Below are 18,391 nucleotides of genomic sequence, written 5' to 3'. Positions count from 1 at the left end.
TTTAGGGATATTTACTAGTACATTGTCATGGAATACATCGCTTGGAAACGAAGCTGGCTAGGATACCTAGCTTGCACGGCGCTGTTTTTATATATGTACGTGCCGAGTATGTGTGTGGCGTGAATTCTGATGCCACGGTTATAGTAGTGTGTGGTATACGGTGGACGCCGTTGCAATGTATTGTGGCGGAACAGAGTATTTTAGGGATATTTACTAGTACCTTGTCATGGGATACACAGTACTGCTCGCTCTGGCTAACTGCTAACGTGCGCGGACTGATGACGACATCAACTCGAGACATTCACAGTAGAAAAACAAGTCTATTAATAGCCCGTCCATCGGCGCCGGGCATAAAAAGTTAATTAAACTTGACAGACATTATATCGACGATAATTATCGATATAGAGTTATATGAAAATAATTTTATAATTTTATCGCGATAACGTTTTTGGTCATATCGCCCAGCCCTACTGCATTGTCACGATGATTAAAAGCAAACTATAAGAGATGAAGCGTTGTGAAGCGCACATGAGCACTTCAAGGAGTAGGCGAAGGATTGTGTGCGATATTGTGGCATTCCGTCGACAATTGTGGCCCTGGTGGCGATCGGAACAGAAGGGGAAAAAAGCTAAAAAATCATCGTATTCCTAGAGTGGGATTACATTGGTGTCTATGGGGAGGAGAACCTTCAAACAAATGGACATCAGTTGAGATAGAAATTTCCAATTCCATTTATTTTTCTTTTGTGAGCAAGCTGACAGCCGTGTCATCGTTTTGATGCGTTTTTTTTTCTACGTCCAAAATCACTCTCGCAATTTACCCAAGGTAGTGGAAAAAAATTATTCCAGCTGCCGCACTCTAACTTGCAATGCATTTCCAATGGGACCAAAATTGTACCGTTTAAAGTCGATTCGTAGCCAAATGGTGCAGTGAAACTTTCCGAGTTTGAATAGCGCTGTTGCCATAGGCAAGCCGGTCGTTTTGATACCTTTCACGTGTATGGGGCGCGAACGCTCTGGCACGAGTAGTGTTTGCAAAATCGGTGGAATAAATAAAGAATAAATAATAAAAATAGTATAGATTACTATAGTGTGGGTGGCAACCTGGCTTCGCCCACACTAATAACGATTAAAACCAGACTTTTTTCGTGATTGGCGCTCAACGGTTGGAGAGTTAACCCGACTTTTCTCGTGATTGGCGCTGAATGAGTTGAGCACTTCAAGGACCTTGTGCAAACCCTGCCTACCGTGCAGCTGGCTGGGAAGACATGACCACAGCACCATTCAAGACAGCACTAGTCAAACGGTTGGAACACGGCCTTTAGGAACGGATTTTCTGCAGGGTTTCTGCAGGGTCCTAAAGTCTTAAATATGATTTTGATATATATATACAGAACCTAGAGGTGTGAGCGCTCACCTTCACACTGGTGTGTCTTGTCCAGTGTGGGTCAGTAGGTGTTTCTTCAGGCTACGTGACTCACTGAAGCTCCTCCCACACTGATCACACTGGTGGGGCTTCTCTCCTGTGTGGGTCAGCAGGTGTTTCTTCAGGCTACGTGAATCACTGAAGCTCCTCCCACACTGTACACACTGGTGGGGCTTCTCTCCAGTGTGGGTCAGCTTGTGGCGCGTCAGGTCCCCTGACTGACTGAAGCCCCTCCCACACTGTACACAGAGGTAGGGCTTCTCTCCAGTGTGGGTCAGCTTGTGTTTCTTCAGGCTACCTGACTCACTGAAGCCCCTCCCACACTGTACACAGAGGTGGGGCTTCTCTCCAGTGTGAGTCAGCAGGTGTTTCTTCAGGTGCCACGACTGACTGAAGCTCCTCCCACACTGTACACAGAGGTAGGGCTTCTCTCCAGTGTGGGTCAGCTTGTGGCGCGTCAGGCTACCTGACTCACTGAAGCCCCTCCCACACTGTACACAGAGGTAGGGCTTCTCTCCAGTGTGGGTCAGCAGGTGTTTCTTCAGGGTACCTGACTCACTGAAGCCCCTCCCACACTGTACACACTGGTGGGGCTTCTCTTCTGTGTGGGTCAGCTTGTGTGTCTTCAGGTTACCCGACTGACTGAAGCCCCTCCCACACTGTACACAGAGGTGGGGCTTCTCTCCAGTGTGGGTCAGCAGGTGTTTCTTCAGGCTACCTGACTGACTGAAGCTCCTCCCACACTGTACACAGAGGTGGGGCTTCTCTCCAGTGTGGGTCAGCTTGTGTTGCTTCAGGCTACCTGACACACTGAAGCTCCTCCCACACTGTACACAGAGGTAGGGCTTCTCTCCAGTGTGGGTCAGCAGGTGTTTCTTCAGGTCCCATGACTGACTGAAGCTCCTCCCACACTGATCACACTGGTGGGGCTTCTCTCCAGTGTGTGTCAGCTTGTGTGTCTTCAGGTGCCCCGACTGACTGAAGCCCCTCCCACACTGTACACAGAGGTGGGGCTTCTCTCCAGTGTGGGTCAGCAGGTGTTTCTTCAGGGTACCTAACCTACTGAAGCTCCTCCCACACTGATCACACTGGTGGGGCTTCTCTCCAGTGTGGGTCAGCAGGTGTTTCTTCAGGCTACTTGACACACTGAAGCTCCTCCCACACTGTACACAGAGGTGGGGCTTCTCTCCAGTGTGGGTCAGCAGGTGTTTCTTCAGGTCCCCTGACCGACTGAAGCTCCTCCCACACTGATCACACTGGTGGGGCTTCTCTCCAGTGTGTGTCAGCAGGTGTTTCTTCAGGCTACTCGACACACTGAAGGCTGAGAGTCTCTCTCTCGGCATCGATGTAGTCGACATGGTGTTTGTCCTTGCCAAAAATCTGATAGAGACAAGACGTTCAACACATTTCACACAGACATCATTCCATAACAGACTCAATACAAAAGAGCACTTGGTTCATATCTCATCAGGTAGATTTCCTCTAGTTTGGAAATCTGCACGGGTGATTCCTTTACATAAGGGAGGTGATAGGGATAACTTAGATAATTATCGTCCTATCTCCAGGCTACCTTGCCTAGCTAAAGTCCTGGAAACACTAGTAAGTAAACAACTTAAATTTTACCTTTCAATTAACTCCATACTTAGTTCTCAACAATCTGGTTTTAGAGCCAAACATAGTACAACATCAGCCATCACTTTGGTTACAAATGACATTATTTCAGCATTAGATAAGAAGAAACATTGTGCTGCCCTCTTTGTTGATTTATCAAAAGCATTTGATACAGTTGATCACTACTTACTTCTAAAGAAACTATCTAACATTGGGTTGGATGATAATGCCCGTGTCTGGTTTCAGGATTATCCATCTTCTAGGCGGCAGTGTATGAAGTTAGGTCAAGCACAATCTGAATTCTTGGCCATGACTAAAGGTGTGCCACAAGGTTCAGTTTTGGGTCCTGTCCTTTTTACTATTTATATTAATGATATTGTTTCTTCTTTGTATGGATGTCATGCCCATTTGTATGCTGATGACACAATTGTGTACTGTATTGCAGACTCTGTACAGCTGGCCTTTGAGAAATTGCAACTTTCCTTTTATGCTCTACAGCAGGGGTTCCCAAACTTTTCAGGCCGGGGCCCAGAAAATAAGGCGTCAGAGAGCCGCGGCCCAATGCACATCGTCAGGCCATTTTTTAAGCCAAATATCACTTCAATCCTATTAAGTTAGTTCAAGTTAGTTATTCATTTATATGTGCTATTTATGAGAGGGCTAACTTGTTGCAAAATAATAATGATAATAATAATAGCCTCATTAAAATACTATTGTTGCTTCGGTTGTTTTCAGCGTTTTATGTGCATAATCTGTTATTTAGTTTGAAATGTTCGTTGAAATAAGTAGATTTTTCATTTTTGTTTATTTATTAAGTTAATATAAAACCATATAGTCACATTTTAGAATACAATAGAATAGAATTTTAGAATACAACTAGAAACACTGTCCTGGCCTGCTTCTAAGTTCAGTGACCTGACAAAAAAAAAAAAAAAAAAAAATGAAATCATCTCGCGGCCCTCCCGTGGCTGCTCGCGGCCCACCTTTGGGTCGTGACCCCGACTTTGGGAACCACTGCTCTACAGGATGCCCTTACTAGTCTTAAATTGGTTCTTAATGCTAGTAAGACAAAGTTTATGTTGTTTTCAACAGCAAGGAATATTAACTTTGATGATGTGAGGATATCTACTGTCAGTGGCTCTTTTATAGAGAGAGTCACTGAGTATAAATATCTTGGCCTGTGGCTTGACGAGAAATTAACATTTAAGTTCCATGTGGAAAATCTTGCCACTAAACTGCGACAGAAAATTGGTTTCCTGTACAGAAACAGATCCAATGTTCCTCTATTTAGTAGAAAAAGAATTGTGGAATCAGTCTTCTTATCAGTTTTGGACTATGGTGATGTAATTTATAGGCATGCTGCGGCATCAACTCTTAAACCTCTGGATTCTGCATATCACTCAGCTCTCAGATTTATAACTGGTGACAGATATGATACTCAACATTGTGTCCTGTATGATAGGGTGGGTTGGCCTTCTCTTGCAGAAAGGCGCAACAAACACTGGTATTTATTTATTTTAAAGCCCTTATTGGTAAACAACCCGTTTATATCTCCTCGCTGTTAGATTGGAATATTGGAACCTATTCAACTCGATCGAATGACTGGATGGTTCTTAGGGTTCCTCAAATTTGTTCTGAGCTAGGGAAGTCAGCCTTTTCCTTTGATGCCTCTAACTCATGGAATGTCCTTCAACTCACACTGAAATTGGAGGTTCTCCCTTCCCTTGGAATGTTTAAACTAGGGATGCACCGCTATGAAAATTGGCCGCCGATACAGATACCGATTGTTCAACTAACACTATCGGCCGATACCGATACCGATATTTGTATATTTGTATATAAGTATTTGTAAAAAAATATATATTTTTTTTAATTTATTTTAATTTTTTTTTTTTTAATGAAACTACTGTATATTTGTATGTGAATGTTTGTATTTGTAGGCCTCTTTACTTACTTAAAAAAAGGAAACATCAAGAAATATGTTTATGGTATCACTATCTCTCTCCCAGTATCGTCTTGCGGCCTGCAGAGGGATACTATTTTCTCAACCAGAGCTTTCAACCAATGCAATGGAACCATTCTTGCGGCCTGCAGCGGGATACTATTCTCTCAACCAGAGCTTTCAACCAATGCAATGGAACCATTTTGATTGACAGTCGATTCGGCCAATTACGCCACACCGCTAGCACCCACCTCCTGCTGTCCTTACCACCAATCGGCAAGCGTTTATTAATTTTTCTACTTCCGGGCATGCCGCCATTGTTCTGTTTGCGAGAGCAGAACACACTTAACGTAGCTACGTTAGCTGCCCGGCCCGCCGACCGGCGCTCCACGCATGACCAAATGAGACATAATGATTTTACTGCAACAAATGTTATAATAAAACAAAGCCTTTCTATACATTTGTCTGGTTGAAAACTTTATTAACAGATTGCAGAATGTGTAGTTGGGTACGGAATGAGCAACGGAATGGAACCGAGCTATGAACGGACTAACGGAGTAATGCCTTGTTTACTGCTATCTTCGGGTAAATAATATGCTTGTTATTGAACGTGTAACACTTCATTTTAACAGCAGATACTTTCTTAAATGCCATCTTCCCGAGAGAGGGTGTTGACGGGGAGTTGTGTTATTAATAGCATTGAACAGCTAACCGAAAGCTAGCGTTAACTATTGTTAAAGGTTTAGCCATAACGTTACCTTGGCTAAAGTTGGGGCTATTCATAATGCAGCAATAATGGCTGCAGACCTGCAAGCAAAGTACAGCAAGTTGACAAAGGAGTATTCCAACGCAAATCACATTTTCACCAGTAACGTTAGTCTTGCATCTCCCGGTAGCTAATGAACGGACTCGGAGTAATGCCTTGCTGCTATGGGTAATAATAATATGCTGATGTTATTGTCCGTGTAACACTAACTATATAACGCTAATGCCACAAAACGAATGCCTTGTTAATCATAAGTAGTTACTTTGATGCAGTAGATTGTGTGTGTGTGTGTGTGTGTGGGGGGGACGGCGGGCGTTGTGCAGGTAGGTCGCGAGTGAACTTTTTTTTTTGCCTTTTGACGCTACACAAATTGATGGGTATTTATCGGCGACTGCTATCGGCACATTTGAGCTTATCGGCCGATAGGCCGATAGCAGTCAACAAGGCACTTATCGGCCGATACCGATACCCGACCGATATATCGGTGCACCCCTAGTTTAAACGTATGATTTCAGACCATTGTGTGACTACCTGTAACTGTTTTAGTTGATATTTTTAACAGGGGGGACAGGGGTGGGCAATTATTTTTCCCAGTGGGCCGAATGAGCAACTGAAAATATGTTGGAGGGCCGGGCCAAAATTCCAAACTCAATTATGCATAATATACATTTTATTTCTATATAAAAAGCAGTAAATGGCATTGTTTTGACCCCTGGTAAGAGTCTATGTTATTATTTGGCAATTAAAAGGTGAGGTTAGCTTTCAAAAATATCATTTATTCAAATAGAATTTATTTCCAAAATGATAAACAAAATGTGAAACATTAATAACAAAGGGCATTTTGAGTTTCATATACTATTAAAACAAGGATTTTCTTAGCTTTCTAAAGACATCACGTCATCTTATAGCCAAAATAAACAAGACATGTCACTGAACTGTGTAAAGAAAAGTGTCCCAGTTTTGTAGCCTTTTTTTTACTTTACATGCCTATATTAAACATTTAATGTTTTCAGAACTGTGCAAAAATATCAAGTGTCCCATTTCACTTGTTATATTTCCACATTTTAGTGTTCTTCAGTTTTTTTTTTTTTTTTTTATTCAGTGTGATAAATCCAGTCTCTGTTGAGCTTTAACAAGTCCATCAAAGTCAGGTTGCATGTCTGAGGTGGAGATGCGAAGCACAGCTGCCAGATGTTCATCAGTGAGAGAGGATCTGTACCTGGACTTGGTAAACGTCATGACTGAGAATGTCTGTTCACATATGTAGGTGGATCCAAAGAGAACCAACATCTTCTGAGCATGTCTCCTCATGTTTGGAAAGTTCTCCTCCTTGAGAGCAGAGTAGAACTCTAGCAGTGATGCTGACTTAAAGTGCTCTTTCAGTAGTGAATCAGACTGCAGGTCAATGAGTTCAAGCTGAACAACTATCAACACTGCAGGTAAAGGGAGATGAAACCAGCTGCATTTCATCCTCAACCTTTTTGAAATCTTGAAAACGCCTTGAAAATTCATCATGCAGTGCTCCCAACATGGATGAGTACCTGTGCCGGTGATCAGCTGATGGTTTGACTTCTTTCAGGGTTTTCATGTGTTTGAGATTGTTGCTGCCTAGTTGCCTTGAAATTAATTGCAACTTTGTCATGAAGGCTTTCACATGGCTATGCATTTCATGAGCAAAAATGCCCTTGCCCTGCAGTTGTGTTCAGTAGGGATGGGTACCGTTCACATTTGAACCGATACGGTACCGGTACCTGTGAATCGATACCGGTACCCAACGGTACCTTTTTTCTGTACTTTAGTCTCTAAAAATGTAATCTACCTACCTCAGTTGTGAAAAAAAAATCCAAACTTCAAATAACCACACTTTCGGCTTGCCATTGCCCCGACTGCTTTGTTGTTGAATCAAGTCAAATCCTAGATAAGTGTATATTGTGCGTGTGAACGTTGACATGAAAAGAAAAAAGTACAAAAAAAAAATATATATATATATATATATATATATATATATATAAATAAAAATACAAAAAAATCTTTTTTTCTAATTATCATGTAATCTTTCGCGGGCCGATCATAATCATCCCGCGGGCCGGCCCGCCGTACAATGCCCAGGTCTGCTCTAACTCATGGAATGTCCTTCAACTCACGCTGAAATTGGAGGTTCTCCCTTCCCTTGGAATGTTTAAACGTATGATTTCAGACCATTGTGTGACTACCTGTAACTGTTTTAATTGATATTTTTTAAATTATTTTGAAACGTTTTAAATTTTTTACTCTGGTGTTTAAATTTCTGTGAATGTTGTTTTTATTATGTACTGTACAATAGTCGTTTCTGTAAATGAGGGAAACCTCAGATGCTTACGATTTTAAATAAAGGTTGAAATGAAATGAAAATGTGTCAACCTTTGAGGACGGTGGGAGGGGGGGGGTCACATGATATGATATGAATTGAAAATGGGGGACCCTGATGTAAACAAGACGAAAGTCTTTCTCTGGTCTGCATCCCCTTAACAATTGTGTGTATTGAGCTTTACTGTATTGTACCCATTCTGCAATCTGTTAATAAAGTTTTCAATCGACAATCAATCAAGCACTTTCAGACACATTGGGCCTCATTCAACAATACTCTTATTATTTTTCTTATATTCTTGCTTACCTGTCTGTTAAGACAACAATAAGACTTAGTAGTACTTATACTTGTACTATACGTATACGTACTGTATAGTGCGAAATAAATCGTTCCAGCAAAGTAGGCTTTGTCAATACTGAACGACTGCACGCTTGTCAAGAACCAATCACGCAGTAGGTTCGGAAATACCGGATCTGTCACCTGTCCTCTCTCTCTGAAAGGTCCCTGTGGCTAAAACCCAGAGTGCGCTCAGAACTTGTAGGTGTGGAGCAGAGAAGAGAAGAGGTTGTAAATATGCGTTCTATGCGTATGGCCTGGGCAGCCAGCATCCAACTGTTCTAACAGCAATATATAATCAATTTCAGAAGCAGAATGCACGCAATAAGTTATAATAATAATAATTATTGAAAAGTTCTGGGTTTATAAAGTCGTATTTGGGGGCAATTGACCAATCTTTCCAAAGACTGTTCCTGAGACACAGAGCTGCCATGGTTACAGCATTACTGTTCCTGAGACACAGAGCTGCCATGGTTACAGCATTACTGTTCCTGAGACACAGAGCTGCCATGGTTACAGCATTACTGTTCCTGAGACACAGAGCTGCCATGGTTACAGCATTACTGTTCCTGAGACACAGAGCTGCCATGGTTACAGCATTACTGTTCCTGAGACACAGAGCTGCCATGGTTACAGCATTACTGTTCCTGAGACACAGAGCTGCCATGGTTACAGCATTACTGTTCCTGAGACACAGAGCTGCCATGGTTACAGCATTACTGTTCCTGAGACACAGAGCTGCCATGGTTACAGCATTACTGTTCCTGAGACACAGAGCTGCCATGGTTACAGCATTACTGTTCCTGAGACACAGAGCTGCCATGGTTACAGCATTACTGTTCCTGAGACACAGAGCTGCCATGGTTACAGCATTACTGTTCCTGAGACACAGAGCTGCCATGGTTACAGCATTACTGTTCCTGAGACACAGAGCTGCCATGGTTACAGCATTACTGTTCCTGAGACACAGAGCTGCCATGGTTACAGCATTACTGTTCCTGAGACACAGAGCTGCCATGGTTACAGCATTACTGTTCCTGAGACACAGAGCTGCCATGGTTACAGCATTACTGTTCCTGAGACACAGAGCTGCCATGGTTACAGCATTACTGTTCCTGAGACACAGAGCTGCCATGGTTACAGCATCACTGTTCCTGAGACACAGAGCTGCCATGGTTACAGCATTACTGTTCCTGAGACACAGAGCTGCCATGGTTACAGCATTACTGTTCCTGAGACACAGAGCTGCCATGGTTACAGCATTACTGTTCCTGACACACAGAGCTGCCATGGTTACAGCATTACTGTTCCTGAGACACAGAGCTGCCATGGTTACAGCATTACTGTTCCTGACACACAGAGCTGCCATGGTTACAGCATTACTGTTCCTGAGACACAGAGCTGCCATGGTTACAGCATTACTGTTCCTGAGACACAGAGCTGCCATGGTTACAGCATTACTGTTCCTGAGACACAGAGCTGCCATGGTTACAGCATTACTGTTCCTGACACACAGAGCTGCCATGGTTACAGCATTACTGTTCCTGAGACACAGAGCTGCCATGGTTACAGCATTACTGTTCCTGACACACAGAGCTGCCATGGTTACAGCATTACTGTTCCTGAGACACAGAGCTGCCATGGTTACAGCATTACTGTTCCTGAGACAGAGCTGCCATGGTTACAGCATTACTGTTCCTGAGACACAGAGCTGCCATGGTTACAGCATTACTGTTCCTGAGACACAGAGCTGCCATGGTTACAGCATTACTGTTCCTGAGACACAGAGCTGCCATGGTTACAGCATTACTGTTCCTGAGACACAGAGCTGCCATGGTTACAGCATTACTGTTCCTGAGACACAGAGCTGCCATGGTTACAGCATTACTGTTCCTGAGACACAGAGCTGCCATGGTTACAGCATTACTGTTCCTGAGACACAGAGCTGCCATGGTTACAGCATTACTGTTCCTGAGACACAGAGCTGCCATGGTTACAGCATTACTGTTCCTGAGACACAGAGCTGCCATGGTTACAGCATTACTGTTCCTGAGACACAGAGCTGCCATGGTTACAGCATTACTGTTCCTGAGACACAGAGCTGCCATGGTTACAGCATTACTGTTCCTGACACACAGAGCTGCCATGGTTACAGCATTACTGTTCCTGAGACACAGAGCTGCCATGGTTACAGCATTACTGTTCCTGAGACACAGAGCTGCCATGGTTACAGCATTACTGTTCCTGAGACACAGAGCTGCCATGGTTACAGCATTACTGTTCCTGAGACACAGAGCTGCCATGGTTACAGCATTACTGTTCCTGAGACACAGAGCTGCCATGGTTACAGCATTACTGTTCCTGAGACACAGAGCTGCCATGGTTACAGCATTACTGTTCCTGAGACACAGAGCTGCCATGGTTACAGCATTACCGCAGTAAGCCAATCACGTCACGCACCGCATCCCTGCTGTGTTTTCTTCTGTTCATTAGGCCTATTGTTTATGTTCCAACTGTTGCGTTATGTGATCTGAAATAAATGCAATGCTATTTTGTAAATAATAATAATCATTATAATTGTGTAGCCTATTTTCTTCACACCCAGGGCTGTACGCTAAGCTTTTTCACTAGGGGCACACTTTTTATAACAATTTTACCATTATTAAAAAAATATGTTCCTCCTGCCTCATTACTGTGGTCCTTTTATTTAACATTTAAGTGCGTTTGTTTTCAGGTTTGTATCTTTTATAATGAACCAACTGAGAAAGTGTGTAAATCACTAATAGAACAAAAACAACAAACTGTGTGTGTGTGTGCGTGCGCTTGTTTAGTGCTCCTTGAATGAGATCACCACAACACACACCAGCGTTTCCGTTAGCCGGTAATTACCGGTATTTGACTGGCAAAATATGTTGAAGTCCGAATATTTAAATATCTCCGGTCATAATGTCCGGTGAAAATAATTTCTCTAAGCACAATTTTATTATTTGAATTGTATTAAAATAGGCTCAAATTAAATAGCCTATGTGATGAACGAAACAATCATTACATGTTGCTTCACGCTGATAAAGCGCGGATGGCGCCGCTCGGATGTGAATCTTTTTTTCTTTCTTTTTTTGAGCCTGTCTGGCCACCATAACGACAAACAGGTATATCAGGCCCAGTGGAAAGTTTAATTATCCTGGCTGAGGTGCGACATTATATCCACATTTTCCAGTTCACTGATCCAGCCAGGGTTACCAGTGACACAGTTCATTCTGGAACCTCAGATCCCCGCTGATCATGGAGTTCTACAGTATCGCGTTGGATCCATACACGTATCGATTTTTTCGAATGGTGATCAGGAATTGGAATATACCAGTTGGATACCATCTGATGTCAGGTAAGGACTCTATGTTATCAGTGTTAGGATAATCAGAGTAAGTTTGATGAAGTTATAAGCTGTTTTGTGAAATGTCTTCTTTCGGTTTCACTAAAAGTCCGAGAGGAAATCAACGGGGCGATTATCCGCGCGCGGCCGTAATGTGCTTGCGTGCACGTATAATATAAAAATATTGATCATCTAGCGTTTATTTGAAAACGATTCATAAAAAGGCCGACGAATATCAACGTTGTGGAATATTCCACTAAAAGACGATTTTCATAGAATGCTCCAGAATGAGCTGTTTTTTATATCAAAACGGGGGCTTTTCTAACTGCTCTGAAACGGAAACGACGCGATAAACAGCCTTGACAGCACTGACTGGAAAATAGTCTTTGATAATGCGATGGGCAGATTAGACACATAGCCATAATTTAAAACATAGATTAGGCGATATTAACGTTAACATTGGCGCCGATGGTGGCATTCAGCTGGTAAAAAGGAAAACCAGGCTGACCGGCATTTCTCGAATATGTCCGGGGATAGAAATCTTGCAGGACAAACAGACCGGCACGAATATGTTCTAACGGAAACGCTGACACACACACATTAATCAGGAGGACAAGAAACTCTGCATACATTTGTTTCACAATGAAAAGTGCTTTAGAAATCAAATGAATTATTATTATTGTAAATAACCCCATGAAAGGTTTATTATTTTTATGGGTAATTACCTGCTTCATATTTGTGATGTTACTGGTTTCAGTGTGTGCCTAAAGTGATCAATGTGTTGGGACGTTTATAGAGATCTATGCCAATTAATGTTTATGTATATCCGGGACTTTTTTTTATAAGAATTGAGACGTATTTGTATATGTGACCTTTATTTTGAAAACCGTGTTGCGACGCAAACTTGTTTACATTTGCGCTTTTGACAGTGAAATGTTCGGTCCAACTTAGCTCGAAGGAAAGACTAATCAAAAAGGTTTAATTGACCCGTATCCGTATGAGGCTCTTACGGTAGGACTTTGATTGTTTATAGAAGTGGAATGTAATACTATGCTCTTCGGAGTTGTGGGATATTTTCAATGTTTTAGCTAATTTTGATTTAAATTGTATAATTCCCATTTTAAAATGTTTTACCATGGTATGTTTGGTATCCTTTTTTTCAGCACAGCCTCACATATATGACCTGACAGTTAGTTTTCATATTGTATAATACTGTATATACTGTATACTCAGGGAGCGAAATTAACTTTTTGACTCACCGGCCAGTGGCGGGTAGATGGGAAGAGTCTACCCGCCAAGCATATTTCTTACCTGCCAACATTTTTTTGATTAAAAAAATATATATATATATTTTATATAAAAAAAAGATTTTTAAATAAAATATATATTATATAATCATACTTGTAGTTGTATTATCTGCGAGACATCGCCACCACGCAATAAGTCAAAATGCTTGCTATCTGCAAACAGCTCCACTGTCTGTGTGTATACTTGAGTAGCCTCCAGCTCCAGCAAGGATTCTCCGGCCCTGCAGCTAGACCCTATATTCAGCTAGACCCTACATTCAGCATGCAAGGATTCTCCGGCGATGCAGTTGGACCCTATTTATAACGTTACGGTTATTTTGTCAAATCACATTCAACATGCCCTCAGCTAGAATACGCATTCAATCAATGTTATAAGACATTGATATCAGGAGCTATCTGTAGCTACTGCTAGCCCGGTAGATAACGTTAAGATAATTTAGTTTACTGGGACAGGTCGATTTAACGTGAGCTAGCTAACGCGAGCTAGCTAACGAGGGAACGGAGGTATTATGCAGCTCATGGAGGTCCGATCTAGACTAGAGCAGACTGCTACCATTCTGAGAGCTTAACGTTAGCACTAGAGCTGCGGGGGAGCTGCTACCATTCTGAGAGCTTAACGTTAGCACTAGAGCTGCGGGCGAGCTGCTACCATTCTGAGAGCTTAACGTTAGCAGTGGCACTAGAGCTGCGGGCCGCTCTGTGTTGATCAGCGTTTCTGTTAGCCGGTAATTACCGGTATTTGACCGGCAAAATCTGTTGAAGTCCGACATATTTAATCTCTCCGGTCATAGTGTCCGGTGAAAATAGTTCCCTCTGGGCACAGTTTGATTATTTGAATTGTATTTGGATGGGCTGGAGTTGGGTGGCCTATGCGATGAACGAAACAATCATTGCGTTTGTTGTCGTTGCTTCGCCAAGCAGCCGGTCTGGTAATGACGACGCTGTGTCAGCGAGAGCTTGCTGCTGGATTTGCGGAAGGCATGCAGCTGCAGACCCACAGAACCCACCAGCTTTGCTGGCACAGTGCGGTCCCCAGACCTGGAAAGCTGCTCTGCGGGTCTGCAGCTGGATGCTTCTTGCAAACTAACTGCGGCCGGCTCGCGCTGACAACAGCTTTCATTGTTGGACCGGCTGCTTGGTGGAGCAACGATGAAACGAATGTAATGAATCGTTCGTCGCATGGGCTATTTAATTTTGGCCTGTTTTGGTACGGTTCGGGTGGTCAAGTTGTGCTTGGAGGGAGTTGTTTTCACCGGACATTATGACCAGCACCAAGTCGTTGGGAGGTGGAGATATACATCACGCAAACCCACGATAATGTTGCCGTCTCTCTCTGCCAAATTTCTCAGTTCTTCGCTTGATATAATTAATACAAATGTCCAATATAACGGAATTCGTTAGCTCATAAAAATGTGATTATAACAGACTGCTGTTTAGTGTCGGACCGACTGCCACATACGCTGTCTATTTTATTTCAAGTCAGCAGCAGCACGGAGTATCGAGGGACTTATTTTATTTGGAATATATTAATGACTGTATACGCAAAAGTAGCCTAGTTTTAAGTAATAATATTATAAATCTACATGCCTTGAGGATGACATTCTTCATATAGCCTGCCTATCAATTGTTTTAAAGCTCAATAAACTATGACCGGAATTAATCTCATTTGTCCGGTAGATTGAAATCTTGCAGGTCACGGAGACCAGCAACAATTTTTTCTAACGGAAACCCTGGTGTTGATACGAGCAGAAGCCAATAGTATCGCCCGGCTGGGTGGATATGAGTCGTTGCCACGTTTTTTTTCAAAATAAGAATATCATACGAACCGAATGCTGCTAACTGCCGGAGCCATCGATATTATGACTCTAGCTGCGCTTGGGCCGGAAATGAGACCTGCACAGATTTTCAAAATAAGAGTATCGTTATGAACTACACGTCCACACGGCGGGCAGGGCTCAGTGGCAAGCGCCAAAGGTAAAAACTGAGCGCCCCTGGCGGGCGGCAGGCTTTAATTTCGCCCCCTGTGTATACTGCATAATGTACAACACAAAACACAAAATCGGATTGAGAAAATGTGTTATTTTCACTATGAACCAATGCAAACATATTCAATCAAGCATATAAAACAGTGGAAATGCACCCTAGGTAGCATATTTACATAAACAAAAGAGAACCGAACAGAATTCAATTTACAAATCATTATTTTCTCCATACACAGGTAATAAACACAGACGGAATTTTGATTCTCAACTGGAAATTATTACCAGCATGCCTTTTTTTTTCCTCAAAAGGTCAGTAAAAGTAAGTTTTTTTTTACAAAAAAAAGTAAAAAAAATACGTTTTACAGTAAAAAAGTTAAAAATAAGTAAAGTGGGATATTAAATATACAGTACACATATGACTAGAGTGCAGTCATATAGAGTGCAGGATGCCTGAGGTATATCCAAAAAAATATATACACTACACACATGTGTACGTACGTGTGTATGTGTAACTAAACAAAAGCACTAATAATAATAATAATAATAATAATAATAGATCAAATTTATATAGCGCCTTTCATAGAACCCAAGGTCGCTTTACAATCAGGACAAAAAATAGGGCAAGGAAAGTAGGGGGGGGGGGAGGGGATGAGGGAAAGTAGGGGATAATGGACCTAATTTAATCTAAAACTAACTGATGGGGAAAGCCTTGGTGAAGAGGTGTGTTTTTAGAGCGGATTTGAAGGTGTTCAGGGTTGGGGCGTTGCGGATTTCGGGGGGGGAGAGAGTTCCAGAGGGTAGGGGATGCCACGCTGAAGGCTCTGTCCCCAAAAGTCCGTAACCTGGTGCGAGGGATGGAGAGGAGACCTAGATCAGAGGATCGTAGGTTCCGGGATGGAGTGTACTGGTGGAGGAGATCAGACAGGTACCGGGGGGCGAGGGCATGGAGGGATTTGTAGGTGAGGAGCAGGAGTTTGAAGGTAATGCGGAACCTGACTGGAAGCCAGTGGAGATGGATGAGGGTGGGGGTGATGTGCTGCCAGGGCTTGGTGTGAGTGAGAACCCTGGCAGCTGAGTTCTGGACATACTGGAGCCTTATAATAATAATAAGTCTCTCACCTGCAGTGATGCCACTAACGTGTTACTAAGTAACGCGTTACTGTAATCTGATTACTTTTCCCCAAAAATAGTAATCTAACGCGTTAATCTTTACAAGCCAGTAATCTGATTGCAGTTACTTGTCCAAGTGGCTGTGCGTTACTATTTCGTTACTATCTCATCATAATGCAGGCGGAATGCAGTATTTTCTTTCGTTTTCGACAGTCAAAAATAAGTTTGGAGCCGTTTTCCTTGTATTGGGACTTGGGAGTGACGTCACAGCACGCAACCTCACGTGTTGTACCATGCTGGTGGGCGGTGGCTGTTATTGTTATTATCAGGCTGACCAAAACATAGCGAGCTAGCAGGGAGACGCTCGCGCTGGTAACGCTTTCTTGCACTGGAAGTTCAGTCACTAGTCTACTTCACGTTTGTGTCAGCTAAGCCGGGTGAAAAAAACATTCACTATGCGGAGGAAACAAAATACTGTCTACCGCATCTGGAATTACAGCACAGCACGACCAAAAGGATAGAAAAAAAACCGAAGCATCGACTTCTACAGGACTCGGAGGTGCACCAGCCAAACAGCAAAAGCTGGATTTCTTTACTGGATTTAAACTTTACTACCCACACTTGAAGTGCTGATGCACTCTGAAGGACACCCTGCAGGACACGACTGCAGGCCTTCCAGATGCCATAGTGCAGGTATGTTCCACCTTTGAGTTAAACATCTTTTGCATTGCACTATTCATGAACATGGCACACCATACTGCAGTATGTAGGTTGTCAGTACTAGTAGCACACAATAATAAATAATAATAATAATAATAATAATAGCATAGGAGGAGCAGTACCGTTTAATAGACTGTTTTTTAAGAGCAGACTTTCTGACAAGAGGTTTGAGAAGATTCTGTTACTGAGATATAATCACTGGTTTACTCACCCCTCTCCCCTGTTTCACTAGGAACATTAGAACCATATCTGAATAGGGCAGGCCTCAAAGGTAGGGTACATATCAGCCTACATGTGGTGTTATTGACCATTTATCTTTTGTGAAATCTATAGATCTATAGATAGGCCTACCTGCCCTATTAGTACATTTTACTCAAACGGAGTACATTTTACTCAAAAAAATGTTTGTCATTCTTATGTTGTGGCAGCAGCAGGGGGGACGACTTCGTAACCTAGTTACTTTCAAAGTAACTAAGTTACTCTGATAATCAAGTAATCAGTAAAGTAACTAGATTACTTTTTAAAGGAGTAATCAGTAATCAGATTACTTTTACAAGTAATCTGTGGCATCACTGCTCACCTGTCTTGGTTAGCCCTCCTTCCATGTCTCGCCTGCACTGAACTGGTTGAAGGCAGGTCATCTGCTCCTTGCTCCTCAATGTAGAAAATAAAAAGCACATTATTTTCAACATTCAACAAGGAATCTCTTATCTTATACAGCACAGAGCACAGCACAGCACATATACACATATTTACAATCCAAAGAGTGTTCTTTGCAAACCCAACAAGTACAGTAAGAGTGTGACTGACTAAACATAAGCAATAAATCTCCAAAATAAGTGCCTTTACCTCCTGTTGTTGTCATCTACAAAAGATCTGAATCATCTGAAGATTATTCTACTGCTACTACTACTACTACTACTACTACTACTACTACTACTACTATTACTGCTACTACTACTGTTATAAGTCGAACTACTAAAGCTAAAGTTTTGCTGGCTGGAAAAACGTGTGTTCTGCAGAAATGATCTTGTAAACAATGTATCGCTCGCTTACATTCTTCTTCTACTGTTCTTTTCTGGCAGTCAACTTCCGCCTCCTTCAGCACTTCCTCTCAGTTTGGTTCTAGCACAACAAATGGCCAAGATATTGATAAAACTGTAACGCCTGTAAAATTAAATCTGGCACATTTTACGCATGCGTAAAGGTTTATTTAGCATCGAATTGAAATGATCCTGGTTCAGTTATTTATTGTTTTATCAACACCAAATAAAAAGTAGCGTGTAGTTTCAAGGCAAAACCCCGGAAATTGACTACATTTCCCAGGCAGATCACGTCAAACAACGACGTCATTCTATCGCGCCGGCGATATCGGAGTCGTCTAAGTCAAGAGATCAAAACGAGAAATAAACAGTGATTTTATTTCATCATTTCATATAAGGGGAACCGTGACAAAGTATTATCTTATTTGCATA

At 42.3% G+C, this 18,391-nt stretch overlaps 1 protein-coding gene across 1 annotated transcript; it reads right to left on the bottom strand.

The window, feature by feature from the left end:
- Nucleotides 1–1,728: 1,728 nt before the first annotated feature.
- LOC311231852 (uncharacterized protein) lies at nt 1,729–18,044 on the bottom strand (the record flags this gene model as incomplete). Its single annotated transcript, XM_084318473.1, has 5 exons — nt 17,973–18,044; nt 17,497–17,567; nt 14,931–14,997; nt 1,892–2,805; nt 1,729–1,748 (listed from the first exon to the last, which is right to left on the bottom strand). Exons 2-5 carry the CDS (start codon nt 17,555–17,557, stop codon nt 1,729–1,731), a joined length of 1,062 nt encoding a protein of 353 aa, XP_084174599.1. The 5' UTR covers nt 17,558–17,567; nt 17,973–18,044.
- Between the last annotated feature and the right edge of the window lie 347 nt (nt 18,045–18,391).

The sequence above is a fragment of the Notolepis coatsorum genome, assembly GCF_963971535.1.
Source record: "Notolepis coatsorum genome assembly, chromosome: 7".
NCBI lineage: Eukaryota > Metazoa > Chordata > Actinopteri > Aulopiformes > Paralepididae > Notolepis > Notolepis coatsorum.
Note: the sequence above shows the minus strand (reverse complement) of the source record. Positions and strands in the feature narration are given on the sequence as shown.